Source organism: Phalaenopsis equestris, unplaced genomic scaffold (assembly GCF_001263595.1).
Source record: "Phalaenopsis equestris unplaced genomic scaffold, ASM126359v1 Scaffold000062, whole genome shotgun sequence".
NCBI classification, from domain to species: domain Eukaryota; kingdom Viridiplantae; phylum Streptophyta; class Magnoliopsida; order Asparagales; family Orchidaceae; genus Phalaenopsis; species Phalaenopsis equestris.
This window is the reverse complement of record NW_018164504.1, coordinates 264,212-284,597: the sequence shown is the minus strand read 5'-3', so window position 1 is coordinate 284,597 and position 20,386 is coordinate 264,212. Positions and strand designations below refer to the sequence as shown.

Here is a 20,386-nt window from a genome sequence, read left to right as displayed (position 1 = left end):
CCAGGTGCTAATGAATTTAACCAAGCTTTAGTTTTATCCCTTAATGAAAAAGGAAAAAGTCTAAGCCTAACAGCATCATTAGACACCCCATCATATTTAAAAGTAGCACATATTTCAAGAAATCTAACAAGATGTAAGTTATGATCTTCAGTAGGTGTTTCTCCAAACTGATTATTTTGTACCATTTGGATAATAGTGGATTTAAGCTCAAATGAATTAGCAGCAACATCAGGATTTTGAATAGTCAAGTGAAGTTCATCTGTTGTAGGATTAGCATAATCTTTTAAAGTTCTTTGTCGAATTTCATTTCTTCGATTATCTAAGTTATTCACCATTTCTTCAAATTTTTAATTTCTTGTTGTTGTTTTCAAATCTTTCTAATATTACATTCTAATTCTGAATCATAAGGTACTAAACCTTCAGATCCAATATTTCGCATAAACAAATAAAGTAAGAAAAGTAAAATTCTTTAAAAATAAACTCTTAAATAGATTTCTTTTTTTTATTTTGATTTTTGATTTTTAATTTTTTTATATATTTGTATATATATATTATCTAAATTCCTAATTTATCAAAACTATTTAATTTAATTAAATTTAACCGTTACCTTCCCGACAACGGTGCTAAAAACTTGATCCTGATTTTTATATGTAAGGATTTATGAAGTTGACACCACTACAGTGCCAAAAACTTGATCCTTATATGAAAATTAAGTTGTGTAAAATATATATAATTATAGGTAATTAATAATGAGATTCTACGCAAGTATACGTATCGTTATCAACTAATAATGGACTTTCTATTTAAGCCTCAAATATCGATCCCACGGGGAAGGTGTAAGTCAGCAATGATAAAATTTTAATAAAAAATTTACAGAAAATCAAACAAAATCACTGTAACTAATTTTGAATGTTGAGATATTAACCAAACTAAATTACTTAACTATTAGTAAAATGAAAATGCAAATTTTGAATAATAATTACTAATCTACTAACAATGTTTATGTAATGAAGATTTCTTATGTGAAAAAGCATCCCTTTCACTACAATGAAATTCTGGGGAAATGAGATGAGATAAATGTTTATAATATGTATTGTGCTAAATATGAGCAATTTTAATTTTATACCCTAATACAGTTCATAGAAAATCATTAGTTAATCTTAGCTTTAGTATAAATCTGTGGTTAGGCTAGGGTTAGGCTAGGAGGATACCGACTCCCACTCCAAAGCTCCCACTTCCCTTCACCTAAATACTAAGCCAAAATTGGGGATTTTAGTCTGTCACCCTAAAGATTCTCCAATTCTACACCCAACAAAGAATATTTCCCTATTTATTTGCACTTAATTTCTTGAACAAATTTCTCCTTCATGAAATTAAATGTGACCCTCATTCTGTTGTAGAACTCATACTCAAATTCCCAGATCATATGTTTCACAACATATTTTAACAAATTTATATTTTAATTATGGCACATTCATTTTATCTCTTTATTTCACCATATCTCAGAGTAGGGGAAAGATAGAGGGAACTACTCAGACTTCATGAGAAAGATATGACAAAACTCAAATTTCATATATAAAAGAAAGTTCATCGAACACTAAATAAACAAACAAACTTATCTGGAACTCTTTCTCAAAACAAATCCTTTGTAGCATTTCCTTAGAAATGCAGAAAGAACTCTCTCACTTTTCTCCTTCTCCAACACTCTTACATAAAGTTTCACACTAAATCTCACCACTAAAACTGTAAACTATAAAAGAAAAATTACTAATTGACTCCGATATGGTGGTGGAATGAAGATGGATTATGAAAATGTAGCATGGTGGAACATTGTGGAGCAAAAAATGAGCGTAGAGGAGCCCCTTTTTTGATGAAATTCAGCCCCAAATAAAGCCCAAGGTCGGTTCTCCAAGAGTTGCCTCCAAAAACACTTCAAAAATCATCCAAATACATCAAACCTTCTAGAAACAGGGTCTGAACTGCCTTTGGTGCCGTCGGCGCTAGTCTAGCGCTGTCGGCACTAAGTAAAATTCTCCAGCTTTTGGTTGTTCTGCGTCGTCATCACTGACCTTGGCGCTGCCGGCACTGAGTATTTCCTCAAAAACGTCATTTTGACTCTAAATTTCATCTTTTTTGCTTCATTTTTTGCTTTAAGCCCTAAAAATCAACTACATGCAAGAAAACATCAAAATACCTTCCATTAAAGTGTAATATCACAAAAAATAAGTATAAAATATGGGTATAAAAATACATATATTTTTAGTGTATCATTCGTTCGACAGTATTATGGAGAGTTTCCTTTTTTAGAAATATAAAGGTGAAGCTCGCCAAAGTAAAAGACGGATATGATGCATATCCATTTGTTAAACCTTAGGTTATTAAGGGAGAACATTAGCAAGAGTGTGGATCATCATTACTCACATCATGTTGGGTTTCTGTTACATCCTGCACTTTGCATGTTACATTACACAATGGCTCGATCGACAGCCCCGGTACGGTCAGCCTCACACTTTGGCTCGACTAACCGCCCTAGCCTGGTCGACCGATCACTTTGGCTCAACCAGCCACATTGGCCCGGTCGACTAATCAATTAGGCCAGACAGGCCACCCCGACCCAGCCGACATATCACTTTGGATCAAACGGCTAGTCCGACCCAACTGATTGATCACTTTGATCCCACCAACCAACCCATCCCAGTTGACCAATCCTTTTGGTCCAATCGGCTTCCTTAGCCCAACTGAACTCATTGGTTATGCTACCTCAGGTTGACCACCCAGTCAACCTAGTAGGTCGAATAACAAATTTCACTTTCATAGTGTTTGTTTTGCATGATTTACATTATCATTCACTGCTTGCACCCTTAGCATGCATCTATGAGCATATACTCTCATATGCTCTCAATGAGTACTTGTGCCTCCCAACGGGACATTACTACACATTTGCTCTGTGGCATTCCCATGTCACTTAACACCAATCATAAGTGATTTGCACTTGCACTTCCCACCTTTGCATGTTTTCTTGCATAACAACTTGCATGTTTCATGACTTGTACATTTGCATTTCTTGCACTTGGATTTGTGTTTCTCATACAATTATCCCTCACATTCACATATCATTTGATTGGTGTGTAATTCTCCCTAGTGAGAATTACTTCACCTTCTCTTCTTACGACACTACATCGGATTGTCGTAGGCTCTCCTCCGGGTCTTTGCCTCCACATCACACTCATCATTTATGTTGTTGCCTCCACAGCATGCCCACCTTTAGGGTCACTGCCTCCATGACACACCCATCCTTTGGTGGTCGGGCCCAGCATAAGTATACGCTTGCATGATTCGATTTCACTTGGACTCAAACCAGATCAATGTTTGATGTCATCTGATTTGTCTTACTGAGACACATCATTTGAATTAGAGTATAAGAAATTAGATTTTTGAGCTCTCAATCCCAAATATGTGTTGAGATTCATGCTTGATTTAGATAATTTTTAAGAACGTATCCTTTATTTTTTTCATTTTTAACTTCACCTTAAAAAATTGATTCTTTTGAGACTAGCACTGGGATACATAAATTCACCAATAATCACCACAAGAACAAACCCCATGCTTAAAATGATGAAAATGGCTAGTATCCCTGACAACAATCTCTCTCCCCACAATCTTGGACATCACCTTGATCGCCTCATGATAATCAACACATGCCTGCAAATTCTTCATAACCCTGACCGTGGATCCCACCAACGTGCTGATCAACGTGTACCTTATCGTCAAACTCTCACTGTGCCGCTTCAAAGCCTCTGCTCTCCTTCCTTCCTCGCCTGGTGCCCGTTACTCATGTGGGACCGTGAGAGTTTCACTATCCGCACTATGGCTTAGCGAGAGCTTTGAAAGCATTGGAGCATTCCCATGCTAAATAATTATCATTTGATAGGCCTGTGCTAGTCGTCACTACTAATGTAAGAAAAACTCTTTTGGATCAGGAGCATTCTTGGGCAACCCCGAAAATGTAATTAACCAACAGAGATACATTCACTTGAGAGTACTCTAGACCCTATAACAGGCAAACACGCCAGAATCTCTGGTTGTGGGTAGTCTACGTAGGTATGTTTCGTGGATATTGGTCCAAGGTGCTTCCACCAGAATTTGTTCAAGCAGACATGCTTGACCTATCATCGTGACATTTATCGCATGTAGGCTCTCTACGTTCTTTCTCTTGTTTGTCGTCTTTGTCACGTCCTTCTTTTTCGATTCCTTTCTTCTCCTAATCATTCACATGATCTGGAAGAGAGATTTATTAGAAAAAAAAAAGTATATGATGATGGACAAACCAACGACTTCTTTAAAAATAAAAAGAGAAAGGAATGAAAATTGATTACACACATTAATTATGATAATTTTTTTATGCATTTTGCTAAAAAAATATAATAATTTGAATAAAAGCTTATTTATGATCATCACACTTATTTAGATGCAATATTTAATCTTCAAGATGGCATGAGGATTCATGTACTCAAGTTCAAATCTTTTTTTATTACAGTACCTTCAATTGTTTAAAATGTATGTTGTTTTTATTATAAACATCAATACTTTTCTTACTCCCAATTCAAGCAATGCATAAAATAAGTAACATAAGAGCTCAAACATCTCATTAATTAAAAACATAGCAATACATTACTATTAAATCCTCGATTACATGGTCATATCTTACAATACACTAATGGAAGACAAAATCAGTGAAACATGAGGATAAGAAATAAACTAATAATGAAAACAAAGTTCACATGTAATTTATATTTTAGTCAAACATTTTAATTGCTGAAAATTTCTCTTTAATAAATATTTATTAAAATTTCTCTTAATTTCTCTTTCAAAAAATTCATTGTCTATTTCTTCCATTCATCTGATAATTACAATAAAACTATGTTTAGTTGATGGCACATCAACAGAATTTCTCCCATGATTCTTACCTCTATGAGTTATAAAAACCATACATTATAAGTTGTTGTCATAATAAATTCTATGATTTATGATGCCCCTCAAAGGTGATTATTGAATTAAACTCATCTTTTACCATATGAATTGGGTGAACATCAAATTTTTACCATATGATTTCGGTGAACATCAATGAAAATGTGCATAAGCTTGAGAAAAATGTAGATTTTAAGTATCCAAAGATCACATTGCCATAAAAATGTAATAATACTTTAAAAACATTAGACTAGCAAAACTTAGAGCTAAAAAATGAGTCCATAAGTGAAATGATATGATAATAAATGCCCCAATAAACAAATCACTTTTATAATTCATCAACAAATTCAAATAACCATGTGTGAAAAATTTAACCTACTTAACCTTGACCAACTGACACAATTGTGAACCATTAACAAGATATGCTCAACAATGACACTAGACACACAATATATATGCATCTATGCAACATCTACAATCAACTGATGCTTATATGCAAATAAAATATATGTGCATTATAAAAGCACTTGCATGCACACACATGTGCACGCACGCACGCGCGCATACACACACACATGTATATATAAGTTGTTACATGCACATACACAAAGAGCTTAGAAGAACCGAAAACATTTGGAAATAAATCTGAAGAAGATGAAAACTCAAAAAAAAAAAAAAAACTAGAAAATGAAATGCAAGAAGCTTAAAATCAGATAGAAATAAAAGCTGCATTCAAGAAACCTGAAGAGTTGGACATTATAATAAAGAATATACTTGAATTTCACTTTCAAAAAAGTCTAATACTACTAAACAAATGATATCCTTTTTATATTAAACATAATTGGAGTTTCCACCGAACAACACAACTATAATTATAATGGATGTTCATTTGAGATATCTCTTATAGTAGCAAATGATTTGCTCTGTGGTGGTAATAGGATCTCAAGTTTAACTTGAGGGGTCTGCGATGAGGGATACGATTGGCTTTAGGCGGAGCAAGGGCCGAGATTAGATATTCTGTTGTGGGAAGAGAAACCGAGCCTACGGGCAAATGAGGAATATTACACTTCAAACTATCTTCAACCAGAGAGAGAATGTTGAGGTGTTTGGTGCATGGAGAAGTGTGAGATTAGGTCTTGTGAATGGGAGAAGGGGAGAAGTAATCTTATTGAATCAACTTCAATGAGAGGGAGAAAATTACACAGTGTGGGTGGAGGGTGAGATTAGTTCTTGTGAACTGGAGAATTAAGAGAATTTGTAGTTGATTTAGACCCACAAGTTAGTGGTGAAACATGTAAATTTTAAGTTTTAGAGGTGAAGTAAATAGAAATGTCTAAAGGGTCACTAGTGCAAAAGTATCACCTTGGTGAATAGAAAAGCCTCAAGAGTATTCTAAATAGTAATGCTTGGTGTGCTTTGTTTTTTTTAATGTTATTGTGGTTCTGAAATTTTATGGATCCCAACTGGCTGCTGCCGTTATATCCACATGTCTCCTTCCACTGCAGAGAAGCAAATTAGTGAAGAAGTTGACCATTGATGCACACCAGCAATGGCAGCTCGGCTGCTCCGTTCTCGCCTCCCCATCCTCATCCTCCATCTTGTTCTCTGGGTTTCTATGTTATGCAAAGAAGTTGGTTCCGTGCCCGTTGAGGAAGAAAACCGATACCCCAAACCCCACTCTCCTATTCTTTCTGAAGCCGTCGTCTCTCGCATAGCCTTCGGCTCATGTGCGAACCAGAGCGCCCCGCAGCCCATATGGAACGCGATCATCGATTTCAATCCCCAACTCTTTATCTGGCTCGGTGACAATATTTATGGTGATAACCGCCGTCCTATTAGGGTTTTTGGCCGTGAGGCCACCATCGGCCCCTGGAAGAACACTCCTAGGTTCTTCCCGTCCGAAGAAAGTGAGATGCGTCGGCGCTATCAACTAGCTAAGGCTCAGCCTGGCTATTCCCAGCTGAGGAAACGCGCTCAGGTACCACATTTTAGCTCTGTTTTGGTTTTTGATGATATTTTTGGTTTGTTTGTATTTTTGATTATAATGTATTCAGTGGGAACGAACTGAACTTATTTGCAGGTTATTGGAACATGGGATGACCATGATTATGGATTGAATGATGCAGGGAAAGAATTTTCTGGGAAGAATACTAGCCAAAGGCTTCTCTTAGATTTCCTTGATGAGCCTGAAGATAGTCCACGGTATTTTTAATAGCAAATATATTATTGACAAGGCTTTTATGTTTCGGTTGCTTTTACGCATGATTCCATTTTCGTTTGTATATTGCTAATGATTAGTTTTATTTAAATTCATCCCTAATGCAATGCAAATATTACTTTAGAGAACACGTTATCTCTTTTATTTTTCTGGCCATGAACTGTTAGATGAACTGAAAATTGTGATATGGAGATGTTACCAAGTGGAATCCTTTAACAAAGCAGTCATCTCTCATTATCTTTGAATCTGCATTTAATACTTTACCAATTCAAGCCATTTTGAATATTAATATACTTTACTTTCAATGTTAGCTTATTGATATACTATAATAATGCTCAGTTTGTGTCTTACCCTTACGTAGGCGGAAACAAGCCGGTGTCTATGCTTCATACTTGTTTGGGCCAAAGGGAAAGCGGGTAAAGGTTAGTGGTTTGAAATTCAGGCTACAAGGTGGCTTTTTAATCCCTTGTATACGTAAAATGAATCATACAAGAGGTTCACATTTTTTAATAATATTTTGTCCTTTAAGATATCTTCCTAATAGTATTAGTAACATTTATTTCCTTATTTATTATGACATAGCTGATGAAGTGACTCAAATTTCTTGTTGACTATAACTTTTATCTGAATTACACACTAGCTGTGCCTTGAGCTGAATCTGTCATGGTTTCTGGATGTGCTTCCTCAGGTTATTCTTTTAGATACAAGATATCATAGGGATCCATTGTTCAGTGATGGAACCATGTTGGGAGAATCACAGTGGAAATGGTTAGAGAAAGAGCTTTATGGTCCAGGCTCTGAAATTACTATTATTGCATCTTCTATTCAGGTAACTAGATTTTGCTTATCTAAAAAAAATGTAATTTATTTTTTGAATATTTCTGAAGTCTCAATGTTAAAATACTTTGCAATGGTTATTCTATATAGTGAGATTAATCTTCGAACTGATTGGAATTGCTTCCAAAAGTACCATTTATTGCATAATGACTGCTTAACATGAACTGACATATGATTGTGAATTTTTGACTAAATGACAGAAATGTAGTGATAGTATGTTGGTCTCTGACCGTTAAGCCAATTCTATGTGCAGTGAGTTTCTTCAGAAAAGTGCAACATGTTACCAATTTTAGAAATTTTTGCAGTTCAGGTCACTTAGGAAAATACTAAATGCATGGTCTGCCAATTCCGGGACATTAAAATTCAGCAATTCATAATTAATAAAGGAACAGCATATAGTACGCCAATTAACATTTACTCATGTGGTATTGCCCCATCATACAAAGTGTGAGGTAAGCGGGTGGCTAAAAAAAAAACAGAAAGAAAAAATCCATGTGGTTATGAGATGTGAAACTGTGGGTATCTAGCTTGTCAATCTTTGTAATTTACCATGTGCAGGAGTCCCAATGTTTTTGCCCTTAGTCAGCCCACCAGTATCATGTCTTCAATTGTCGCAAGCCATAAAATAATTGAAAGTTATTTTCTCATTTCAAGGAGGTATTTACCATGAATTATTCAACAATACCCCACAAGCTAGTTTGTAAAAATCCAACAAATCAAGCTTTTCAATTAATATTTCGTATAGTGATCCACCCAATTCTATGGTCATGTTGTCAATATTTTGGTCAACAAAAGGAATATATAAAATACATAGGTGCCCATTTTGCATTTTTTTTCTTAATGAAGTGTCGATTTATCACACATCTTTAGTCCAATAATGATGGAAAGGATTCTGTGATGTAAAGTTGCTTTATTGTTGCAACATACTATCACAGGAGTTTTATGAGTTTTATGAAGTTCTTTTATGAGAATTTTAAGCCATATTTATTTTCTAATCACTTTGGCCAATGTTTTGAGTTTTGCTTTTGCATTACTTCTTGGCAACACATTTATGCTTTTTGCTTGTTCATGTTACAAGTTTCCTTTCCTTTATGTGCAATGCCTAGAAGTGATTGTTTGTCTATTATAGATCTATCCCAATCAACATTAATATAGGTTTCTATGATGATGATTTCTCTTTTCTTGAAGAAAGGTCCCATCATTCGGTTTCTTTTGTCGGTATTTGATAATCCTGTCAACAACATTTTCGTGTTCTGTATAAGGGGGCATGTATGACATGACATATCAAATTAACAACAAATGTTTTGTTGATTATATCATGATCCAAACAGATGAGTTTTCCTAGTAACCTTTAATATTGATTTTTATCAACTAGAAAATTGGTGCTAATAGCACTCATTTAATTTCAGGATCAGTTAGAGTGTCAATTTGTTTGCTTCTAGTCAAATCAATTTTCTTAAGAGATCTAGAACATACTTTATTGAAAGATGATAAGGCTAGATTTGTTCATAGTGTTTTTCATAGAAAACAACTAGGATATCCAAGTTCTTTGATTTTTGAACTCTTTTGCCTGTTTTTTTTTCTTGGTGCATACCTTCAAATCAGAATTTCATTTAAGAATGATTTCTTTAGCATACGCAATTAGTATGGTAAACTTATCATCTTTGTATTTATTGTATAAGATGTGATCATAGTGAGCTTGCTTGAACCCTTGTTGATTAACATCTTTTGTGAACGTATTGAACCCTACTTTAGTTGATTGTTTGAGCTCATAAATAATTTTTTTTCAATTTGTAGGCTAATCTTATTTTCTTAGTGTCTCTAATTCTAGAAGGAGATTCTATGTAGAATTCTTCATTTACGTAGTCATTCAAGATGCAATTTTAATATCTAGTTGGTTAAGTGGTAATTTAAGGTTGATTGTCATCAAAAGAATGCAGCATGGTCTTTAATTTTTCTGTAGAATCAATGTTTTCATAATAGTTGATCTTATAAGTTTGGGTAAATATTTTTGCACCAACTCATGCTTTATATCTTTCAAGGGATCTATTTGCTCTACATTTTATCGTGAAGATTCATTTGCATCCCATAGATAGCATTCTTAGACTTTTTTTTTGAACAACTTCTCATGCTTCTTTAGTCTCTAGGGTTTTCATCTCTTCTACAATGACCTCTCTCCATTTTGAATTTATAAGCGCCTTACTTATCAACTTCTTAATTTCAATCTCTATAAAGTTAGACGTAGTTTTTTTTGGGTAAATGATCATATTCTGCCACATTTTCTGGAAGATATTGAGTACTATAAGGAAAGGAATTTGAGAATTTATCCCGTTTAAATAGAATTCGTGACAAGCTTCAGCAAGTAGAATGATTTCATTTTTTTTAGATTCTTTCTTCAAGGGGTGAACACAATTGATTGTGATGTTATGGGGTCAATTGAAGGGTTTGGTAATCTTGGTACTGTTGGTTCTAGGAAGGTTGGTGGTTTCAATGGGTTGAGTATTTTGATGAAAATCTATTAAAATTTTCTTTCTTTTCATCTCCCACCGAAGGAAAATTTTCTAGAATGGTTTATTAAAGAAGAACACATCCTATGATACAATTGTTTTTCTTTTATCAATAAAATAATAGTTATACCCTGATTTGGATCATACCCAAGAAAACTACAGTTAAAGGCTTTGAGATCAAGTTTATTTCTATTAAGCTCATGACTGTGAACAAATGCCTTGCGCCCAAAGGCATTAAGTGGAAGATCATAAATTTTACTAGTATTAGTAAAGTATTTTGAAATCATATCGATTGGATTCTTCAATAAAGTACATTCGTAGGTAGTTGCTTTTAAATTTATGAGATAACAAGCAATGAGAATGGCATTACTTTAATAATGTTTTGAGTTATTAATGGTGTACATAATAGATCTAGTTACTTCTAAGCAATATTTATTCATTCATTTAATAATATCTTTTTGATAAGGAGTATTAGGGCAAAAAATTTGATGGATAGTATCTTCCTACTATAGGTAATTTCTAAGAATATGGTTAAAATCTTCTATACCTTTTTCAAAGTGAATGATTTGAATTTGAGTAGAGTATTTAGCTTTTAGCATATTATGGAAGTTTTGAAAATTTTGTTTTGTATCAGATTTATCTTTTGACAAGTATAGTCAACCCACAGGAGTGTGATAATTGATAAAAGCGATTAAACACCATTTTGAGTTAAGATTTGAGCTTTGGATTGACTTAGATGTCACTATGCACAAGTGAAAATGTTGGTAGCTTTATATGGCTTAGGTTCTCTTTGGTATTTAGCAAGTTGACATTTTTTAAATTGAAAGAATATTGTTATTATCAAATGTGGAAGGAATTAAGGTTCTATTTAAGGCAGCTACAACTGTTTGAAGAAATAGCTGTGAAGTTGTTGAAGAAGAAGCTGTTGTTTAAAAAGTTGCGGTGGTTATTATAAATTTTTTTTTTGAAAAGTCAAACCGCAACTTTATATCAGCCACTGCAGGTAGTCAGGTTTAGTGGGAAAACACAGTTTACAACTGTAGTTTTTGGATAATGCGGACAAAACATAGTTTTGTCTAATAAGAAAAACTGCGGTGAGGCATCGCGCCGCCGCCTCAAATGTACCTTAAGTTTCTAAGTTAAGAAAAGCTAGGCCGATCTAGCCCATGTTTCCATGACATAATTCGATCCCATTTTTTAAGAGTAAAAAGGTCTTAGTTTATAACAAGAGTGATTTTTTTATTTGAAATTTTTATAGAAGTAATACGGACTTTTGTCCTCACTAGAACTTGGACCATTGTCCTCACTGGCACTTGCAATTCTTTCCCCCTCTTTGATCCTGAAAGTCACTAGTTTTCTATAAGAATACGATTTTATAGTTGCGGTCTTTAGCTACTTGATAATTGTCAACAAGTTTCAAGAGAATTTTGGATAATGCAAAACAAAATCTATACAAAAATCAGAGTTAATTTTAATACTCCCTATTTCAATAATATGGGATAGAGATGCATCAACAATTTTGGCCTTGAGGTTCTTAGGTGCGGTGGTTGTGAGAGTTGAATTGGTGAGCTTTACATGTCCTATGATATCGATAATCTAAGATTCTTAGGGTCCGTTTGGGGCAGCTTGTGCGTTTCAGGATAAACTGCTTGTCCTGAAACGTGGCACGTGGGCCGGCCTTGGGGGTCGATCCGCGGCCTGCGTTTAGTGTAAAAACCCAAACGCAGTTTCAGATAAGCTAGTGAAACACGCGAACCCAACAGTATGACGGCGTTTTGAAAAGGCCGCCCGCACTTATAAGCTGCCCCAAACAGACCCTTAGTCTTTCTTAATGCTATTAAAAGCAAGTGTAAAATATTATTTTTTGTATTAGAAGGGATGAAATAAAATTTTTTCTGAGAGAGGAATTTATATAGATGTTGTAATTGCTTATTATTTATGAAAATATTGCCAAAGTTTTCAAATTTTCTAATACTTAGTCTCTCAATTTTAATAGGTATAAGTATTTCTGTAATGATTTTTAAGATTGTTATAGCTTGCTAGTTTGTCGTAAAATTTTAGCAATTTCTTTCTTGTGTAATTATTCTTTTAGTAGATATCTCACCAAAGATTGCCTCTCTTTTCATGCCTTAGGTAATATTTTTGATTTTGCTTCAATCATTAGATGAAAACGGTGTTTTCAGAGATGAGTGTATTTTTGGAATCTCCAACCGTTATTCTCCATCTGGTTTCTTACCTTCAAACTTTAATTAATGCTTCTTTAATTTTGGAAGTAAATGAATTCTTATGATTCTTACACGTATCTCATTGAGAACTTTAAGGGTGTCAAAAATTGGTTTGACATGCTAGCTGGACTCAAATCGACTAAAAAAATTCACGTTCGGGTTGACCGAAATAATTTTTGGGTCAAGTTCAGAATAGGAATCTTAACCCATTTATTTTTTCAGGTTTGGTTTAAACTGACCGACCAAATCGAAATTGACCCAAAACTGACCTATTAACCTGAAATTGACTCAAAATTGACCAAGTAAACCAAAATTGACTCAAGATTCACTCGAAATTGAACCAAATAGCTAGTGTGCCTTATGTTAAACAGGTTATACATGGGTTCTGGTTGACATTGAAGGCAGGTGGGATTCGGGATGGACTTACTAATTTGTTTAATATTTGGGCCAGTTTCGGGCCAAATAATTTTGGGTCGGGTCAATTTTGATTTAGGCCCGAACCTGAGTCATTGGCCCGATTTGAAACCCCTAGTGATTTTTATTGAGACCCACTAAGAAATCATAGGTTAATTTTTTTTTAATAAACTTGATGTGTATTTCTTGAACACTCCTTGCATCAATTTTTGGCTAGAATAATATCTAATTTTTTCCAATGTTTTTTAGAATGGTAAATTAATTATGACACTGTTTTTCCTTTGCTTGAGGTCACAACCTTGCTCTTATAATTCACACAATTGAGCAGAGTTTCCAAGTTTCAAGCAAGCTATTTTGATTTCTCTTATCTTATATGTGCGGTGTTGTAGAACAAGCACAAGGATCTGATATGTTCTTGCATGGCATTGATGAGCCAATATACCAATATATTATGAAGGCTTTGTTACCACCCCGTGATGGAAATGAAGAATAACCATTTAAGGTTGACATTTGGGCTCCGAAAATTTGCACCCCAGACTCTCGTTTCCATCACGGGGTGGTAACAATATACCAATATCTTGCATGGCATTGATGACCAATATATTATAAAGGCATTCCAGCCTAACCATTTATGGTTGTCCTAGTTATTTCAGAACAATATTTCCAACCAATATATTTTGCATCGACACTCTTTGCATCAATCCTTGGCTAGAATAACCCTACAAATCTCAAAAAAATTATTTGGACGTCACTTTGAGGGTTTTACTTTGTAGATTTTTGGAGATGCTAATTGGATGTTGATGCAAAATTTAAATTTGGGCTTTGAAATACAGACTTATTGGTCAACAAATGCCTCAACAAAGATGGTGCACACCTGGAGCGAGCCATCGTTTGTTGCAAATTGATTGACCCTACGGATCTCAAAACTTATTTGGATGTTATATTGAGGGTTTTATTTTGCAGTCTCCAGAGATGCTAAATTGATGTTAGTGCAAAGTATAAATTTGAGCTTTGGCATACAGATTTATATCACTGGCGATTGATCTTTGATTGTTGTTGCTTTATGGTTTAAATAATTTTTTAAAACTGACACCCGTTTTGGAAAAGGAAGCTAGCCCAAATGCTATTTGTTGGATTTGAAATTCTTCAGCTCAGCTATAAGAGCTTTGTGAGCTTAATTGTAGGCCATCTCTCTGATGCTTTATGCTTGATGGACATCATGAACGATTATCCAAAATTGCCTTTATTAATTTGTTAGGAGAATTGGGATCAAATTTTACCTTATTCTTGTAGCTTTATCGAGCTTGATGATGAAATTGATCTGATTTGTTTTTGTCGACTTATCAGAGAATAGTCATCTCTTCTTTCCTATGCTTCATGCTTTAATGGACTTTAAAAATTCACACCTCAAACTCTCATTGTATAAGCTTTATCTTTGTTAGTCTGGGTCAAATTTTCAAAAGGAAGATGAAACTAGATGAGACACTACTCAGAGATTTCACTCTCATTTTGTGAGAATTTTTTTGACCTGGGTTTTGAGGTTTCCCATAGGTTTAAGCCCCTATGATTAACGACCTCTTTCAATAATGGGAGAACACTTTCGATTAAAGTTAGTCATTAAACATTGAATATTCAGTTTATAATAGCAACAAACTTAAATTTTAAGTTATAAATTTTATCACTGTGAGCTTAAGAGCAGATGGGGTCTCGGCGTGGAGTTTGATGTGATTTTTGGGAGATAATGTTCATAGGAGAGGAAGCATCGAGAGTGAGAGTTTTGAGGAGATTGGGGGGGAGAGGATGAGCGGAGGAGGCTAGCGCCACAGACGTGGAGTGCTGGTGTATGCTTAGTTTGGTCCTGTGAAGGCTCGAGCGAAAAGGTAAAGAGGGGGAGTTCAATCTTTGCAAAAATAGTGAATATTGGAGATCAGAGGCATTTCTCATGTACGGTTTTGAATCGGGATCTGGACATGGGTAAGATTACACAGTAGAAGCCGGATTATGTAAAGTTTTTGGGGTTTTAATTTATTTTATTTTTATTTTTTTAATTTCAACAGTCAACATCACAGATGCTACCAGTTTTTATTATCAAATAATCTCATTTTCTCAAATCACCATTTAAGCTGAGCAATCCTATAAGAAGAAATCCTTCCCATTTAGATTGTAGGAAGAGAGGCAGTGAGTGCTCCATGGAGACTGCCGAAATGTGGTATGACTATGTACGGTGGAGGGAGAACACATCTTCTCTCTTTTTCCACGCTTTGTTAAGTCCATCTTATAGTTTTCAGGCATTGCTTAGAACATACCTTTGATACAATGCAAGGAAAAAAGAAAATAAAAAGAGAAGGAAATGTGAATGTTCTATGTTTCATTCGGCCAGAACATGGCTTTATATATAGGGTTTTACAGTGGGTAAAATCAGAAGGTGATAAGCCATAGATGAAAAGAAATAATTTTGTGAGAAGTGCACTTAAAAATGCTAGTAATGGATTCTATAAGTTATATGAAACAATAATGTAGATGCCTAGCCAAAGGATGCCATCCAGAGGTGGAGAAGCAACCATATCAGTGATCTAAGGGAGCCCCCATGGCTCCTGCGGTTAATTGTTGCAAGTATTTCTTAATATTTCATGAAAGTAAATACTATGAATTATTCAACTCATGTTAATTATCTACTCTTGTCGTCATATTTTTAAGAACATTAAATACCAAAAAAAAAAAAAAAAAACATAGTAGTGTCATTTCACTTGCTTCTATATTAACATTTCATTTCACCTTTTTTATTCAGGTTGTCTCAAACCTTTCTGCAAACACTGGTCCAATTTTCTATGTGGAATCTTGGGGACATTTCCCAAAGGAAAGGGAACGCCTCTACAAATTGATAAGCGATAGCGAGGTTTGCATTTCATTTCATTTTGCTGGTATTGTGTGCGTAGAGCTTACATTATTTTTCACATTTCTGTATTGCAACTTTTACAACAACACAGGCTTCGTGCTTGAAATTGTGGATTCATTTTTCTCTTGTGTAAGAAGTAACTTCTAAAATCTAATGATTGGTTATGATCTTGGTTCTTAAAAGTTTCTCTTATTGGACGCCATGTACTTTCAATGATTTAATTAAATTAACTGAATAACTTGGTGTAATTCACAACACTAATACATTGTGTATCTGATGTAGAGAAGTGGAGTGTTCTTCATCAGTGGCGATGTTCATTTTGCGGAGATTACACGCTATGACTGTGGTTGCGAATATCCATTGTATGACATCACCTCGAGTGGTCTAACTCAAGCTGTTGAGAGGACTGTGCCTCCACCCTTGGATTATCTTTTGAGGTTAGCAGCCTGGTTGACGCCAACAACTATGAGAGTATTTTCTTCAACATGCCAATATAAAAGTTGCACGTATGGTATGCTGATTTTTTATCATGACATGGTTTCTCTTAATGTATTATATGATTTTTCTGTGCATTTTTTGACATATTTGGAAGAAAATCCATCTTAGACATGTATCCTTCTACTCATGGTTGAAAGATGGAACAGATATCACGGAAGTGCTTAAGCTTTTAGATGCATATTTATTGAAAAAAGAATTACCATTATAATGTCAGTCAGTATGCATCCTTTGAGCCTTATTTTCTTTGTTAGTATAAAAAATGGAATGTAATTGCAGAAAACATTTTAGGGTTTTGTCTCAGTAATTTTTATTTTTGGTTCAATGATTTGCATTTTGTTTATAAAAAAATAAAAAAAAGAAAAAACCTTTCTACTTATTTCTACAACTACCAAACTTTTGTGATATTTTATTGGACATAGTATTATGGAAGTATGTATTAGGCGATTAAGTTTTTAGATTTATATTGTGTCTTGATAGGTTATGGGAATCCTAAGAAGTTATGAATACTCCTCATGTGGAGTATGAGGGATCTAAGCAAAAATATTAGTCAAAAAGCTTAGTCTCAGTCCCATAATTACATGATTGCTTAACTCCCCTCCTCATCAGAGTTCTTGGCACCTTCAAATTGCTTAGTTAATCTAATTGATATATAGTATTTTTACTATTTTTTGCATTTCGATTATATTATTGAATCTTGTCACCGTCTTGGTGTTATTTCCATCTACATTAATAAGTCTCTCCGGTTGTTCAAGCATCATGTTGGATCCCAAAATTTGCTGAAGTTGTTCACATTGATGTCCCTTCAGTTCCCACCTGCTTACGGCTTAGCTCTAGAGTTTTCAACATTTTTTCCTTCTTTCTTCTCTTTTTTTTTCAATTCTTTTTATTTTTTTTTCTGTTGTCTGTGTTTTTGATTGACCTTGAGAGCATTGTTATTGTGAAAGGGTGGTTAATGATACAAATAAATGTGAAAGGGTATTTGATGAGTTATATGAGTTGTTGGTTATTAGGTTTATGAGGTTGTTTAATAGTTTATAATGGGTCTTGTACCACTATAAATACCCTTCCTTAGGGAAATCAGCGTATAATGGGTCTTGTACTACTATAATTACCCTTCCTTGGGGGAAATTAGCATATATAGACATGATAGAAGCTAGCTTTGTTGTCAACTCCGTAAATTATCATGAGTTGTAGGCACTCTCTATTTGCCAATCAGTAACTGGAATTGTACGCACCCTTGAATTGTTCAGGGGCATTTTGGGATCATCTTTATTTTATTTTTTAATTTTGTTTTATATATGTTTTTACTTGAGATAAAACATGTTTGTTTTTTTATAAATATTTAGTTGTTTTTAAAATACTCAAAATAACTTTTTTTAAAAATACAAATTAGTTTGTTTTAAAAAATAAAACATAAAAACATGCAAAATATGCACTAAACAGACATATTTTTAAAATAACAGCAAAAAAAAAAAAACAAAAAACAAAAAACCAAAAAACAAAAAACAAAAAAGACAAAAAAGCAAAGGTTATCTCAAACAAGCCCTTATTTATTCTTTTAAGTGCTGATTTACTTTTTTTTTTTGTTTATATCAAATATCTTGGAACCTCTAATGCAAAAGAGATTTGCCATCGAGTATTTATGTTCAAAGTGGAAAACTCGAGTAAATAAGATTTCCCAGCAAATAAAACTGTCCACTGTTTCCCCATCTTGGGAATGTACTTTTTACAGAATCTAATGGAATTAAATATTCTAGGATGCTTAGAGCTGAAATTCTTGTTGATTTTCATCAGCCAAGCAAAACTTTGGGGCAATTGAAATTGATTGGAATACAGTTCCTCATATTATCAAGTTTGAAGTAAGGAGTGTCAGTGGCGATTCTGTCAACATGGTGAAATTTCCTCTTACCGAGTTGCAACCAAAAAAATCAAACAGAAGCCACGCTAAAGAAAAATTTAGTGAACATTGCATTTTGGAAGTTGAGCTGCCATGGTTTCTTAGGCATCAGCTAGCTTTTGCATTTTTTGGAACCTTAGCTGGTACGTGCATCTTGAACCTTTCATTTCAAGTTTTCTCTCAAAAGCTGTGATGATATGAGGTTTCTATTATTGATAGAAATCTTCAAAACATTCATATTTGAATATCAGTGTTGCTTAATTAAACTCTTCCCTTTTGCAGGCTATTTTCTGGCTTTTATTTTATTTGTTTGGATCATTGCGTCAGCTGGCAAAACATTTGTACAAAAGCTCAAGATTGACTGAAAGTTTAGCGGATAAAGGTATCAGTTTTCCTGGCGAGGAAGTCAGAAGCAGCAGCTTTAGCAGTTTAAAACAGACCAGCCTTATACAAATCCTAGTACTTAATGAATGAAGAGTATGTTGCTCCATTTGCCCAACAGATAGCTATAGCTGGGTTAAGTAAAATCTGTCTTAATTTTTCTGCGTATTTTGGTTGCATCAACCACCAATTTTTTAAGTTGTAGTTTAGCACTATTGGTAGGAGGAAAGATAACACGTGTTCTCATTTTATTGTGTTTGAAATTCAGCTATATTGTAAATTGGACAGTAAAAAATCGAGATCATGTAATGTGATTAAATTCACCATAAATTTAGAACATTGAATCTTTGTCGTCTTTTTTTTTTGGAGTTAATACTTGGGCTGGCTTTGGTTAGTATGATAAGTTTGCTTCTTTGGTAATTCTGAAGTTGTGGAGTTGAATTACGTAAATTTTTTTTCTTACTTCTTGATATACAGAGAAGCACGTGGTGATTTTGATGTCACGGATTATTCTTTTATTGCAGGTAGGATTTGTTTATATGTTTTTTTATGTAAACCATTCTCTATTTTGCAAGGCCAGAGCTTTTCCACTGACTGTATGCTACACATGAAACTATGCTATTATTCAAGTGGCAATATTTTGTTGTATATTCTTCTTTTTAATTTTTTTTCTAAACTTTCACTTTGTAACTGCTACTTACTGATCAATTGTGGACAGGTTTCAAAGTTGTTTACACTAGTGCAGATCCCCTAGGAACTGGCTAGTGACTGTAAGGGATTTAAGCCTTAGAGCATTAGAGGAAAAGACAACAGAAAATGTAAATAGCCAGAGTGAGACTCAGGGAAAGCTAAGCTTTATTCGTTTCATTATATCAAACAGTAGAGTTTGTATTGCCTTTTATAGGGAATGGTAACAGATGTATTACAGTAGGACAAAGTTTGTTTAATGCGAGTGGACATGATTATGTGAGGTTTTAGCTGAGCAGTAATGATGGAATAAGTACATGTGTTATTGTATTTGTTAATGGCTGTGAGGCTTCATTATCCTTGCTGATTAGTGCTATTCTCACCTTCCATCAAATTGTGGGTTACCTTGGAATCATCAAATTGCTTCGTAAGAGAATGAAGATATTGAGAGACTGTTTTGGTGAAGGTATCAGCTAGTTGGTCTTGAGGTGCAACATGATGGACTATGATATGCTTTGATTTGATGCAGTCCCGAATAAAGTGAGTCCTTTACAATGTGCTTTATTCTCACATGCCTTTGGATTGTTCTCTATATTTAGGCTTGAAATAGTGGCGGGCAGAGGTGATCAAGGTTGAATTCCTGTAGTATATCATAGCTATATTGTTAGGTATGACTCATATGCCAGAATTTGGAGTCTCTTGGAGTGAAGATGTGTGTCTCTTAGAGATAAGTGGGTTGGGGGAGTGAGGGCGTGTTAATAATTTTATCTGTGGGTTTTATCTATATGTATGATGTGTAACCCTATCGGTCTGAACTTGACTCTTTTGAAATAGTGAATTCGCCGCTCTGCTCCCGAG

The 20,386-nt window shown here is 34.3% G+C and overlaps 1 protein-coding gene across 2 annotated transcripts; it reads left to right on the top strand.

Annotated features, from left to right (window-relative positions):
* The first annotated feature begins 6,385 nt into the window (after window positions 1–6,385).
* LOC110019599 lies at window positions 6,386–19,185 on the top strand. 2 transcript variants are annotated; one of them, XM_020717333.1, is made up of 8 exons: window positions 6,386–6,946; window positions 7,049–7,170; window positions 7,548–7,608; window positions 7,875–8,015; window positions 15,958–16,065; window positions 16,348–16,576; window positions 18,358–18,603; window positions 18,743–19,185. In XM_020717333.1, exons 1-8 carry the CDS (start codon window positions 6,518–6,520, stop codon window positions 18,823–18,825), a joined length of 1,419 nt encoding a protein of 472 aa, XP_020572992.1. In that variant the 5' UTR covers window positions 6,386–6,517; the 3' UTR covers window positions 18,826–19,185. The 2 variants fall into 2 exon arrangements, with proteins under 2 accessions (XP_020572992.1, XP_020572993.1); XM_020717334.1 differs by lacking the exon at window positions 18,743–19,185 and having other exon boundaries at window positions 18,321–18,464.
* The last annotated feature ends 1,201 nt before the right edge of the window (window positions 19,186–20,386 follow it).

Excerpts from the sequence above, each read along its gene's own strand:
- LOC110019599 (XM_020717333.1), top strand. The coding sequence starts at position 6,518 with ATGGCAGCTCGGCTGCTCCGTTCTCGCCTCCCCATCCTCATCCTCCAT. Across the intron at positions 7,609-7,874 it reads CAAAGGGAAAGCGGGTAAAG|GTTATTCTTTTAGATACAAG; the intron begins GTTAGTGGTTTG and ends GTGCTTCCTCAG. Across the intron at positions 16,066-16,347 it reads AATTGATAAGCGATAGCGAG|AGAAGTGGAGTGTTCTTCAT; the intron begins GTTTGCATTTCA and ends TATCTGATGTAG.